Here is a 13,147-nt window from a genome sequence, read left to right as displayed (position 1 = left end):
AATAATGGCACGATTTCATTTCTTTCTATGAAATTGAGCAACATTCAAATCTGCTTGTCTTTAAAAAGTGACTTTAAAAAACCCCTCTCAAGTCCTGATCATGCTGCTTTGGGCAAGCAGAAGGGAGGGGGTGGTTCTGGGAGGGGAGTTCAGGGTCAGGTGGAGACCTTTAGAGGCCCTAATTTCATGGTTCAAAAACCCCAGCGCACATTAGAATCACTTGGGGAATTAAAATAAAAATGATGCCAGGCCCCACCTGGACTCATGGAATCAGAATCTCTGGAGTGTAGCCGGGGTACCGGAATTTTCCAAAAGTTCTAATGAACACGGGAGTTTGAGAACCACTTCCCTAAGATCTGAAAAGGTGGTGAGCCAGAGCAATTCAACACCCAAGCAAAAGTGTGTGATGAAGCGTGACAAAGATTTTCCCCAGGAGAACCACTTTGATTCTATTTTGGGGACTATTAAATATCAAATTCTATGACAAATATTCTTCTTTCTTGCTTTTAATTTTGTTTTCAGTGGCCGGAGCAGGTGCTTGGCCTGCCTACCGGGCAGTGCCGCCAGGGGCCTGGGGGCTGGCATGCTGTGGACCGACTCTCGAAGCTGGCGACCCATCTATGAAGCAGAAAAAATTGGCTCCTGAACCATCACTAGCTTTTGGTGCCTGTGTGGCCAACTCTCCTTCAGACCGTGAGGTTCTGAATTTTCCAATAAGGAACTAAAAACAAATGTTATCCTTAGGCACTGCAGTAAATCCTCACGGGTCTGACCCATAGATTTAAGCACCATGATGCCAGGTTAAATTCCACCTCCAGGCTCCAAGGTGTTAGTTACCAGAGGTATCTTTTGTTACATGGCAAGCTGATGAGGTGACATGCATGATTTAGATGCTGAGAAATTCACAAAAGTTAGAATAAATTGGTTCAGAGCATTTTCAAGCTACCAGTTAAGAGAAATGGAGCATCTGCCACTCTCTGAGAAATGCTATGATATTCTGGATATGCTGGCTTAAAAAAAAAAACCCTCTAATTTTAGTATGAGGCGTGGACTGAGGCACACTTGACAGGACAAAATATAGAGAATATTTTGGGCTTAAGCCCAACTAAGTGGAGGGAGTCTGCGAGCCCCTCAGAGCAGACTCAATATGCTCCCAGACCTTCTTGGAGGGCCAGGGCCAGGAACAACACTTCAGGAGAAAAAAATACGGCAGGGGAAAGAGGTTCTATTACATATAGAGCCAAGGACATTTCAGGATTATATTTCCATAGAGTGGAATGGTGTGAATATCTGTATGAATCTGTAATTGCGTAAATACTGGCATGAGTCATTGGATTTAAAATTGTGAGTTTGTGCTGTGTAAAAGACTTGGGTTCGTTGCTTTGTAAATTAGACTGTAACTTCCTGGACAGCAGTGAGAGCTTTATGCTCATGATAGGTTCCATGAACCTGGAAGCCAGGGTGACCGGGTGGAGAAAGCAGGTCGTAGCATGTCTCCTTTCTGCTCAAATCCTGTCCTGGCTCCCATTTCTCCCAGGTCCTGACAGTGGCTCGCCAGACCCTCAGTGACCCTTCTAACCCCTCCTCCTGCTGGAATCTTCCCTGATCCTGGGACCACCAGGCACATTCTTGTCTTACGGCCTTTATCGGAGCTTCTCCCTCTTGGAACTTCCTCCACTCGGCACCCCGGTGGCCAGCTTGCTCACCTCCTTCAAGTCTCCACTCAAATGTTAATTCTCAGTGAAGCCTTCCCTGACTTCCCCGTTAATGCTGATTGAATACCTGCCATCTTCAACTTGCTTGGCTGCCTTCACCAGGCTGTATTTCCCACCCCTCATCCCCACCCCAGGCTTGCCAGTGGCTCAGTGATAAAGAATTCACATGCCAATGCAGGAGACATAGGTTCGATCCCTGGGTTAGGAAGATACCCTGGAGAAGAAAATGGCAACCCACTCCAGTATTCTTGCTGGGATAATCCCATGGACAGAGGAGCCTGATGGTCTACAGTTGATAGGGTTGCAAAGGGTTGAACATAACTTAGCAACTAAACAACAAGAACATTTGTCCACCATATCTTGTGTCTTCTAGCATACTATATATATATATTTTTTGCTTATTGTCTGCCTCACCCTCAGCTTCATGAAGGCAGGACATTTATCTATTTTGTTCACTGATTCATCCTGAGTACCTAAAACTGCATGAGGCATATAGTAGATGCTCAATAAAAAGTGTTGCATGAATAAAGGTGGCATCACAGTGCTGTCCCGCCCCCTCCCCTAAAGCCACACGTGGCCAGAGTCACCGTCATGCGCACGCCTGATGGGGACATTCTTGTCCTTAAGAACCTTCACTGGCCACTCACACTTGCTTTGGCTACAACAGTACCACTCTCATAATCTAGTTCCAAACCTTCTTTGCAGCTTCAGGGCTTACTATCCCCCCAACACAAACTGCTCAGAGCAAAGCTCTGAACATAAATGTTCCTTGGCTTTCCCTCTCCTCTGTTCTTACTGGGGCAGAATGTCTTCTCTGCCTCTCCCTGCTGGCATCCTGGCATCTTCCTAGGATAGGTCAGATGTCCCCTAATCCTGGCAGTCCTCCCAAGACCCTCCCTTGGAGCCTTCCCTCTCTGACCCTCACTGAGTTAGGCTGACACTTGTCAGGGCTTCCCTATCAAGCCCGGGCTCACGAGTTACCATTTTTATAAGCCCTCAAGTCCATGGCCTGGGTCTCTTAGTTTAGTAGGTGCACAGAAAAAAAATGCGCTATGAATAGCGGAGTGAGGAAGGAAAACCTTTGACTTTAAAAGGAGCCAGCTGTAATTGGGACCGCAGACTTGGCCAGGCAGAGCAGATTTGAAAGTTCACTTGAGGTGCAGGTTGCAGACCCCAGCGGTGCTTGTGAGTCACGATGGTTCAAGTCACTAGGTGAGTCGCACACTTACACTTAACCTGGGGGAGATGGGCTGCACAAAGATGGAAACAGTGGGCTCCACCCCACTGGCAGTCAGTCTGCTTCTCACTGATAGCTCAGGGGGTGTGGGCTTCCTCAGTTCTCCACTGGCCACTTCACAAGGGCCTACTCGGGGGTCTCAGGGGCTCACCCCCATGAAGACAAAACAGCAACAAGGGCCCATTTCTCAGGAGGGTGAGTAAGAGCCATCTTTACAAACAGAGATGTTCATTTAGGGAAAAAGCGTGAGCAAGTTTTATCAGCAAACAGAAATACGCTGGTGGAGCATATAATCATAAAGACTCGTGAGGTTGGAAAAAACTTACTCTTTGACCACATGAAATCATGTCACTACTAAATAGCTCCCACATTGTGGAATTCTGCTAAACACATTGACTAACCCTGCTTGAGGGGGGATTATAAGGTAATAGGACTGTGGTCTCAATGAACACAGCCGAGCTCATATCATAGGTGTAAAATTTATACATTTAAATCTCAATGCCTTGGACACAGTAATCTTGGGAGTTTAGGCTACAGCTGGAAAGATCTGGGGAAACTGACTTTAAAATCATTCACTGGTTCCAGTGCGGGTGAGTACAGTGTTCTGAGCAATGCCAGGGTCACTGGAATAAGCACGTAGCTCTCTGGATGGCTATAAATAACATTCATTATCACTGTGAGTTCTTGTGTCACGTTTAAAGAACCAGCCTCATGGCTCTGTAATCTCAGATGTTAGATTTGACTCTGTTACTCACATTCCACTGATGAAAAATACCCCACAAGAAGATTCTGTCCTCATGCGACCCACACACTTTTGATAGGGTCTCAGTGGTAGAAGATATTTCCTGAAGTTGGCTGCAAAAATATCCCCTGTCCCCCAAAGGCTCTTCTGTGACGGGATGTTACCTTGCCATTCCTCCATCAAGGAGGGAAATTAAATTCTCTTCTCCTTGAACCTGAGCTGGCCTTAGGGACTTGCTCAATTGTAGACTATGGCAGGGACTTCCCTGGTAGTCCAGTGGTTAGGACTCCATGCTTCCACTGCAGGAGGCAGGGGTTCAATCCCCAGCCAAGGAACTAAGATCTCATATTCTGTGTGGTATAGCCATAAGAAAACTACGGCAGAAGTTATATTCTGGGGCTTCTGCAGCTAGGTCACAGGCAGTGTTGGAGTTCCTGCCTGGGTCCCTTGGAGAGCTTCCTCTCAAAGGCTGACTGCCATAAGGTGAGAGTGTCAAGCCACATGCCCACGCACAGGGGCTCAGATTGCCAGCCTCAGCTGAACTCCCAGCCCACGGCCAGCCTCCACTGCCAGCCTCGTGAGCGTGCCATTCTGGATGACCAGTCCAGTTGAACCTTCAGATGACAACAGCCCCAGCTAACACCAGACTTCAACCACTTGAGAGAACACAAGGAGAACTGACAGCTGAGCCCAACCGATGCCCAGTACTTTGAGGGACTAATTATTGTCTCTTCAGACACTAAATTTTGTGGGGCAGCAATAGATAACTAGAACAGTATCTAAGATCTAGAAAAATTAATTTTTTTTTTTTTACCGAGCAAATTCAATTCCAAATGCTGTCCGGGTTTCCGTTCCTCCTCTCTGCTCAATGTGGCTGGCAGCTTCCACCACGTCCTTCACAGACCTGTAGTCATTGAGGTGAAATTCGTGTACCACATCTTCTCCGTACTGCACAACTCCAACCTGCGAGGAAAAGGAGGGGCAGCAGAATGTCTTGACCCTGAAGGCTGGCCCTTCGGTGATGAGGCCTCCTGGAGTCATCTCTCTGGGACTGTTCAGGAGTGAGGAGGCCTGGGGACCTTCCGAAGGGAGAGGGATTAAGCCAAAGGGAAGCAGGTTCTGCAAAGTCCTGGGAACGAATGGCTGGCTTGGTGAGACAAACGGGAGGTGCCTATCAAAAGAGGAAACTGATCTAAAAGATCCAGCAGATTAAGTTTCTTACTTAAAAAGACAAAAGTTGAGCATAGAATTGAAATCTAAAATCTTAGGAACAGTATGGGAGGATGGGCTATGGCATTGTTCACCAAAATCTGGAACTAACATTCTTTATATTTTGGAAGAGAAGTCTGAAATATTAATTAGCCTCAAATATTAATATCCTTAAAAGAAACAAAATCTTAAAAGAATAAACAAAACCTACCTGTAGTAGGACTAGAATGAACAAATATTATCGTTGGATGGGCCCACAGAGTTTATTTGGTAAAGGTGCATTTCCGAATGCTGAATTTTCACCTGGCATACCCTACAAGATGATCTCCCGGGGTAGGGAACTCATCACTTCATGAGAAAGCCCACTCTCTTTTTAACAGCTTTGATTGTTACAAAACAATTTCTTAGGGCTTTCCTAATGGCTCAGTTGTAGAGAGTCTGCCTGTCAATGCAGAAGACATGGATTTGATCCCTGCTCTGGGAAGATCCACATGCCACGGAGCAACCATGACTACTGAGCCTGTGTACTGCTACTAGAGTAGCCCCCCACTTGCTGCAACTAGAGAGAAGCCTGCATGGCAATGAAGACCCAGCACAGCCAAAAACAAATAAATTAAATTACTAAATAAATAATTTCTTAGATGACTTGAAATCTGCCACCTTGTCATTTCTAGTCACCGGTCCTCATTTGGCCTGCCAAAACAATACTGAGTAAACCTCCCCCCTCACTGGCTAGGCAGCATTTCAAATATGTGCTGGCAGCTTTGACTACTTCCCCAGTCTCTTCTCCAAGATCAAAGTGTCTAATTCTCCCCCTGCCTCACCCAGCAGGATTCTGCTGCCTTCTCACTCTCTGGCTGATCAAAGTTTTTGTTAATAGATGGTGTCCATCCCAGAGGACAGTGGTTGACCCACCCAATGATGTCCCAGACTGTTCCTTGATGTGCCCAGTGGAGATGGGTGTCTTGGGCTGCAGGGCCCTGTGGCTGGCCCTTTCGCCTACATCTTTCTAGTGCATGCAAAGACACTCCCCCACACCTCAGGGCAGCATTTACCATGGGTTTGGAGGGCCCTGTTTGGAGGAAGAAAGAGTCCCAGCCCTGCTCACCTGGATCTGCCCGGGGCCAATGTAAAACTTCTTTAGGATGTTGATGAGGAAGTGCTGAACCTCCACCCAGGGGTAGATACTGTTGGAGCCGTCCAGGACAATGACGATGTCCATGTAGGTCTGGCACCCTGGGAAGTGAGGACATGGTCATTATTACCCCAGGAGCCAGTGTCTGAAAATCTCGGGTTCCCTGAATGATTGTTCAAGGAAGCCTGGTCTGGGAGCCATCTTCAGGCTGAACACTTATTTGGGCCACGTGAGAGAGGAGCCCAGGAATTCCTGATGCTGCTCCACGGCTCTGAGCTGGCTGTCTAAACACAGCATCAGTTAAGCCAGAATGCTTCTGCTCCTCATCAGGAACTGACCACCATTGGCTGGTCCTTGTTTGGGAGGCAGCTGACACTGCCCAAATCAGTAGTTCATTATTGTGTATTTTACAGTAATGGGCAGGCTGGCATTTATCACTTTCAGCTTGAATGAATGGGCTTCACTTCTTAGGAGGGAGGCATGGTGTAATGGCTAGAAATGTGGAACCTGGCATCAGACTGTTTGACCTCTGGCTTTGACCTTGGGCAAGGTACTTAACAACTTGGCATCGGTTTCGCTTCTGTAAAAGAGGCATAATGATAGCAGAGGATTGCTATGAGGAATTAACAAGGTGATGCTTCCCGGGCTGAACTCAAGAATCTTAGCTGATCCTCGTGTTATTTTTTTAACCAAACCAGTTTGTTAACATAGTAATGACATCATCAGGTTAAGCTCTTGTGCCTTGATCTCTGCTTTGAGTCTGAAAGTTTCTCTATATTCTTGTAATATGAATACCAAATTAAAATGAATAATAGCAACAGAACGAATAATGAAACCTTGGTACCATAACAAATGGAAAAAGCATCTTTTAACATCTAAGGAATTGATTTCTGTTTGTGAAACAGCTGGGGTTACCCTGAAATAAGATCATGAATCTGGTATGATATACACTAAACTATACCACATTGAAATACTGGGCACCTGCTTATTTGCACTGGAGGATTTTCACACTATTTTCAAATAAATCTACTTTATAGCAATACAGCGGGAGGGCTTTGTGAGTCAGCCACCCCAGTAACTCCTGCATCGTGGAGGTTCAGCACGTTGACAGCAGTGCTCCAGGAGGGCAAGGTGGTGGGTTTGAGCCCAAGAGCCTGTCTCAGGCTCTGTGACTGGGAGAGCACTTTAGAGGCTCTGGGTGGCTCGGATGCTCAGGGTTGCCTCTGCTTTAGGAGAAGCTGTGTGGATGGCTCTTGGCTTGTCTGCATGCTACATGTAGCATGTGATGGCCCTACGCCTCCAGGCTGATGGTGCCGATAACTTTGTCCTTCTCCAGTGCACCGCGGCCCCTGTGGATCCAGCGTGTGCTGGGGTGCTGCGTGGTGCCGGCAGCCACAAGGATGCGAGACAGAAACGCCTTGATTGGGGGGGTTTCTAATCTACTGGTAGGGACCAGGTTTCTTTTAAAGCCAGTTTTATTATTAGAATGCATTTATTAGTAATTATTTTTTTTCTTAAGATTTCAAAATTTTTTTCAAGACACCTCGGGAAGAGCCTTGCTTTAGGTCTGTGGTTTTTAAACATGGCTGAACACGCTTCTGAACACAAGTGCACACACGTGTGTACACGTACCTGGGACCTCAACCTAGACCTGCTGAGTTAGATCCTCCGTGGTGTTGGCAGAGGTGGCGGGGGCAAGGGGTAATGTCCTGGGATCTGATCTGCTGGTCAGCGGGGTGAGGAGGAGGAGGTTCTGGGAGGCTGAACCCAGAGGGAAAAGTAGCTCCAGGCTGGGAGGCACACCTCACGTGATCTGCTGCAGCCCTCCTCCCAGCCCAGCCGCTGCCTCTGCTCTCCCGCTGATGTTGTGTGAGAACAGAATTGAAGCCACCTCATCACCCGCAAGAGGACCACTTTGCAGCCCCAGTGGGACTGACCCTTCCTCCCCCCTCCTCCACGTACCACCTTCTGTCTCTGACTGGGCGCTGTTGTTCGGAGGGAGGCTGCCTTTAGCCAGAGGAGCTGATCCCCTCACCCTCAATAAAGCAGGCCGCAGCTGTTGGGCAATGGTATTTAGCCCACAGGAAATAGTGAGGCTCGGAGCCAAGCCAGAGGCAAGGTCTGCACTTGACGTCCCAGATTTTCCTGGCAGGTGTGCAGAGAGTGGGAGGTTTGTGTTCCATGAGGCCCCGGGAAAGCTGGGCAGCGCTTCCTCACGTCCAGGAACACGGATTAGATGGGACTATTACCAGGAACACTTCTGTTCTCCTTGGCCTTGCACCTACAGGGCACCTGCACTGCGTAACATCAGAGGGCACCGTTCACACTGCAGTTAGTACACGTCCCCAGTAGGGAACCACGTCCCCAGATTGTGCAGTGCACAGCCTGCCTGCTGTACATGGCAACCGGGCCATCTCTTCCTCACTCGGGTTTTCAAAGAGCCTCTCTGGTTGTCAGGGTGGTCTTCATAACCTTAACCCCCCCACCATCACTCTGTAGGGGAGGCTGGGCCAGGATTGTGACCCCAGACGTTACCCAGAGAGCCGGAGCTGGGCGGGGCTAGAGCCCAAGTTCTGCTTTGTAGCCTCAGGATGGGGAGGTCAGAGCCCGGGGCCTCTCAGGGACTGCCGGTTGCTCAGCCCGAGTCTACAGATTGGAAGCCACTTACTTTGGAGAGCGGGGGCCACGGTCTTGGAGAACCTGAAGTTGGAGTTGACCCGTGAACACATCCCTGTGGTGTAGTAGGAACTCCCACACTCGTGCGACCAGAGGGGGCTGCAGGCCTGTGGAGCACAGAACGGACCCCCAGTCAGTGGGGGCCGCAGGGTCCGAGCCCAACAGCCTTTGGCCCAGCCCCACCCTCCAAGACACAAGACAGAATCCTCCATCTGAGTGCTGGTATCCTAAATTTCTCTTGTGGTAACATGTACCAGTTTCCTTGGTTTCAGGCGGAAGGGAGACTAACTGACCTTGGAGTCCGCTGTTGTTGTATTTTCAAGGATCCCCTTCTCCACCCCATCATCCGGGGTGTGACTCTCTTTCCCCTGCTTGTCCACCCCTCCCACCACACAGGAGGCAGGAAAACCTTGTCATCCATGGGAGGGAACCTTTCAAAAGTCTTCCTGAAGAGGTCACCTGAAGGTCATTACTGGGCAAACTTCCAGGACAGGGTCCCAACAACATGCCCATGGCTCCTTGCTAGGGAAAGGAAAAAGTGTGTTTCTGCTTTTTCTCTGAAATTTGTTACCAAAATATCGATGTCAGCCCCTCGTTTAAAGACTGAATGATGAGTCCCTCTCAGAGTCATTGAAAACGAAAGCTCAGCTTCTGTCTTCATGTTTGCCCTGCTGCTGGGGAACTCAAGACTAAATTTTATGCTGTTATTTCTTTTGGTGTGGAAGAATAATTGTTCCACTTCCAATCCCTTTATTTAATTAGCTTTCTTTTTTAACTCAGATTTTAAAGGTTTTGTTTTATCTGCGTCTTTTGTTGAAGCTTCTGCAAGTTATTTCTGGAAGTGGGGGAGAATGAATAATGGGAGACTAGGTAATGGATAATGGCTGGAGGGATAGATGACGGATAAGTGAGTGGAGGATGGATGGATGGGTGCATGGATGGATGGTGGATGGATGTTGGAAGGGATGGATGATTAGATGGGAGGATGAGGGGGTAGACGGATGTGCAGACAGATGGGTGGCTGAATGAATGGATGGATGGATAGATGAATAGAGGGACAGACATTTGGTTGGGGGATGGGCTGATGAGTAAATGGATGAATGGATGAGTGAATGAGTTAACAAAGGTTGGTATTTACAAACTAGGGTCTTAACCTCCCCACAGAGGCCCCAGGGGTTGTGTCACACTTCCCCTCTTGGACCTTCATTCCATCTTGTGAAGTCAGTGAAATCAAGTTGATAGGGTATGACAAGGAGTCTCAGATGGAGAAGGGTGTCAGACCAAAGCCCCTGACAAGTATGTGTGGACAGGACCAGGGGTCCTATTGGCCTTGGTTGGGGATGATGAGGGCTGTGGGCTGACCATATACCGAGGCACCTCGGGACTTTCCCTGGTAGAGCCACTATGCTCCTGTCAAATCTCTGAGCACCCCAGTAATCTCACTGCCCTGGTGTCTCATTTGTCAACAGAAATGGACTGACGGGTGAGAGCAGAGAGCGATACTAGCTTTCCTATCTTAAAATAAGTGGTGCATTTTATGGGCTTTTCAGGGTAATTCTTCTCTGAAATCTTCTCTTGCAGCTGTTTCTAGGAGCCATCAGTTCCAGCATCACCCACATTCATGGTGGTTTACTCGAACATGGGGGCAAGGGGCGGGCAGTGTTGATCAATCAGGCCACCCGCACCCGCCCACCATGTGCAAAGCTTGCATATGTGTGCCTGGGCGGGTGCAGAGAGCTCCCAGCACCTAGCGCTGCTGACTTTCTGTCCCAACAGCATGCTCATATTACTCATTTATTATCATCACGCCCCCAAACAGAATGGAAGCTTCAGGAGGGCAGGGAGTTCTGCAGACTGCTGAATCCCCAGTGCCCAGCATCAGGCTCAGTTCATTGTAAGAACTCAAAAAATAGTTTAAATGAATGAATATCTCTACCTCCTCAGCCCAAGTACTCCTTCCTTTTTCTGCCTTGCTAAGACTAGTTTCTTCTTTAAAAACAAAACAGAAACATTCTCCAGGAAACCTTCCCGTCTGATCCCCCGTGCAGTTCAGGTGGCCTGCCCCTCTTTATCCTTCTCTCTGTTGTAGAAACTCTGCGTTCACTCATTCATGACTTCCATTCCAAGTCCTCTCAGGGTGTGTGGTGTGTCCTAACTCATCCATTCTGGAGTGGAGATTCGGCCTCTGCCTTGGACCTTGGGCTCCCCAAAGAACAGGATGGCCCCCCACACCCTACTGGACTGTTAATAATCTTTATCCCTGTTCCTTTTTAGGCTGTCTGCTCCATGGTTCCCCTCCCCCCAACCTCCAAAGGGAATGTACACAAAAGGCCTCAATCCTTTTTCTTGTCTGAATTGTCCCCCAAAAAAGCTTAGGGTGCAGAAGGCAGAATGGCACAGGCAGGAAGCTGGAGGAGGGGCTGCTCCTGGGGTGCGCAGGGACAGGTGGTCTGGGGGGCAGGCATGTTCAGCCACCCCATGTCCCTTGCGGCCCCGAGCAGAGGGCCTGTGTGGGCCGGAAGGGCTGGGGATTAGAAAGAGGGCCGGGGGGCGACTCTTACCAGGAAGCTGTTGTCCTTGGGGTTGGTGGCCAGGCTCAGGCCGAGACGCATGTTGTCCTTCCTCTCGGACACGTTGGACAGGGTGACCCTTCCTGGGGTGGAATGGAAAGGCTCAGCCTGCAGTCCCTCCTGCCCGCCATCCGCCCAGCGTCTGCTGCTGCCGCTGGCCACCAGAGGGCCCCAAGGCAGAGGCAAGCAGGGTCCTCTCCCATTCTGCTTGCCCCTCTGAACCCCTCGTTCATCTGCAGATCAGTGAGCCCTTCATGGTTTACCAAGGCCTTGCCCGAAGGTTGTCTGATTACTTCCTCTCAACTCGGTGTGAAATGAGGAATGTGAAGCTCAGAGAGGCCAAGCAAGCTGCTCAGAGTTACACAGGAAGAACATGACAGGGCTTTCCATCTCCTAATCCAGAGCGTTCCCTCCTCCAGCCATTTCTCTGTGTCCTACCCCAAACATACCTGGGCACCCCACCGAGGCTGGCTCCTCTGGCTCCTCTATGCAGTGTCTCTTCCACATTTTTCTTCAAGCCAACCTGCCATCAACACTGACCAGTCCCCTGTCCAGCTACCTCAGGGTCCAGCCCTCTGCTCAGCTGATAAACTGACACAAGATAACCGATTCTTTCTCACAGGGAACAAATAGCCAACTTAACAAGAGCCTTCTAGAGGTCCAAGGTCTTGCCTAAGAATGTCCTTCTGGTCCCCAGAGGAATATTCAGGTGAAGGATTATCAGCTGACTGGGTGGAGGGAGAGGGTCGTGGCAGATTAAAATTACTGAGTCAATTACATTGGGGAAGGTTTTACCAGATCATTATCTCAGGCCACTGAAGGAAAAGACGTGTTTGAATTCCCCTGTGTGTATGTGTGTGTGTGTGTGTGTGTGTGTGTGTGAGGGACCTGGGAGGTGGGTAGAGTTTAGGGGAAAGTGAGTTGGGCATTTTGCTAAGCCCCAGCAAGCAGTCCTCATGTGCTGTGAACAGAGCCTAGATGTTTTCTGTGCTTGAGGGGAGGGGTGTGATCTCTAAGAACATTTAGCTCTGCTGGCGATTGGAAGTGTGAAGAGTCGGCCAACCCTCTGGGGCCCAGGCCAGCAGGATCTGGGCCCAGGCACGGGCAGAGGCCAGAACTTCAGACGGCTGATGGCTCTGGGGGGCTGGGGACAGGGCAACTGTGCTTGTTGTTTTTCCCCTTGGTTTCCTGCAGTTTGTAGTAAGGTTCCTTTTGAAATCCAGCCCCTCTTGGCTGTGCTACCAGTGCCTGGGATTGTTTTCTCTTTTTTCTGTCCAAACAAACTAGAGAGAAAATCATACTAATAACCCCGGTGCTTCTCTGATGCTTTATCACTTACAAAGTGCCGCCCGCCCCCACCCTCCCAGGACCCCCTCTTGATCCTGGGTGTTCCAGGGGCCACCATTTCCATTTCATAGAGGGAAAGTCAAGGTGTGCAGAGGAGTTTTGTTGTTGTTTAGTCTCTGAGTTGCATCTGACTCTTTGTGACCCCTTGGACTGTAGTCCACCAGGCCCCACTGTCCACGGAACTTTTCAGGCGAGAATACTGGAGTGGGTAGCCATTCCCTTCTCCAGGGCATCTTCCCAACTCAGGAATCGAACCCTGAGTGTATCCTGGATTGGCAGGTGGATTCTTTACCACTGAGCCACCTGAGAAGCCCACGCAAGGGGTGGTGACTTCCACTAATATAATGTCAATCACCGGTAAACGATAACGCAGGGACTTGAATCCAGGATAGCCAATGTTACACATCCTGAGTCTCCCCATCTGCCTGCAGGGCCGTGGTGGCAGAAGTAGGGAGTGAGAAGTCTGGAGAGGAAGCTCCAAGCCCCAGCTGGGCCACTTTCTCCCCTCAGGGACTT

General features: G+C 49.3%; 1 protein-coding gene across 1 annotated transcript in view; it reads right to left on the bottom strand.

Annotated features, from left to right (window-relative positions):
- ITGA11 (integrin, alpha 11) overlaps positions 1 to 13,147 on the bottom strand; it is a 94,779-nt gene that overhangs the window by 52,372 nt on the left and 29,260 nt on the right. Inside the window, exons 3-6 of the mRNA XM_010834508.1 lie at positions 11,276 to 11,367; positions 8,707 to 8,821; positions 6,012 to 6,139; positions 4,509 to 4,657 (exon numbers count right to left, since the gene is read on the bottom strand). Of these exons, the coding sequence (XP_010832810.1) occupies positions 4,509 to 4,657; positions 6,012 to 6,139; positions 8,707 to 8,821; positions 11,276 to 11,367 (484 nt within the window). The remainder of the gene's footprint in view (positions 1 to 4,508; positions 4,658 to 6,011; positions 6,140 to 8,706; positions 8,822 to 11,275; positions 11,368 to 13,147) is intronic.

This window comes from Bison bison, unplaced genomic scaffold (genome assembly GCF_000754665.1).
Source record: "Bison bison bison isolate TAMUID 2011002044 unplaced genomic scaffold, Bison_UMD1.0 scf7180017864034, whole genome shotgun sequence".
Classification (NCBI taxonomy): domain Eukaryota; kingdom Metazoa; phylum Chordata; class Mammalia; order Artiodactyla; family Bovidae; genus Bison; species Bison bison.
This window is presented reverse-complemented; position numbering and strand designations above follow the sequence as displayed.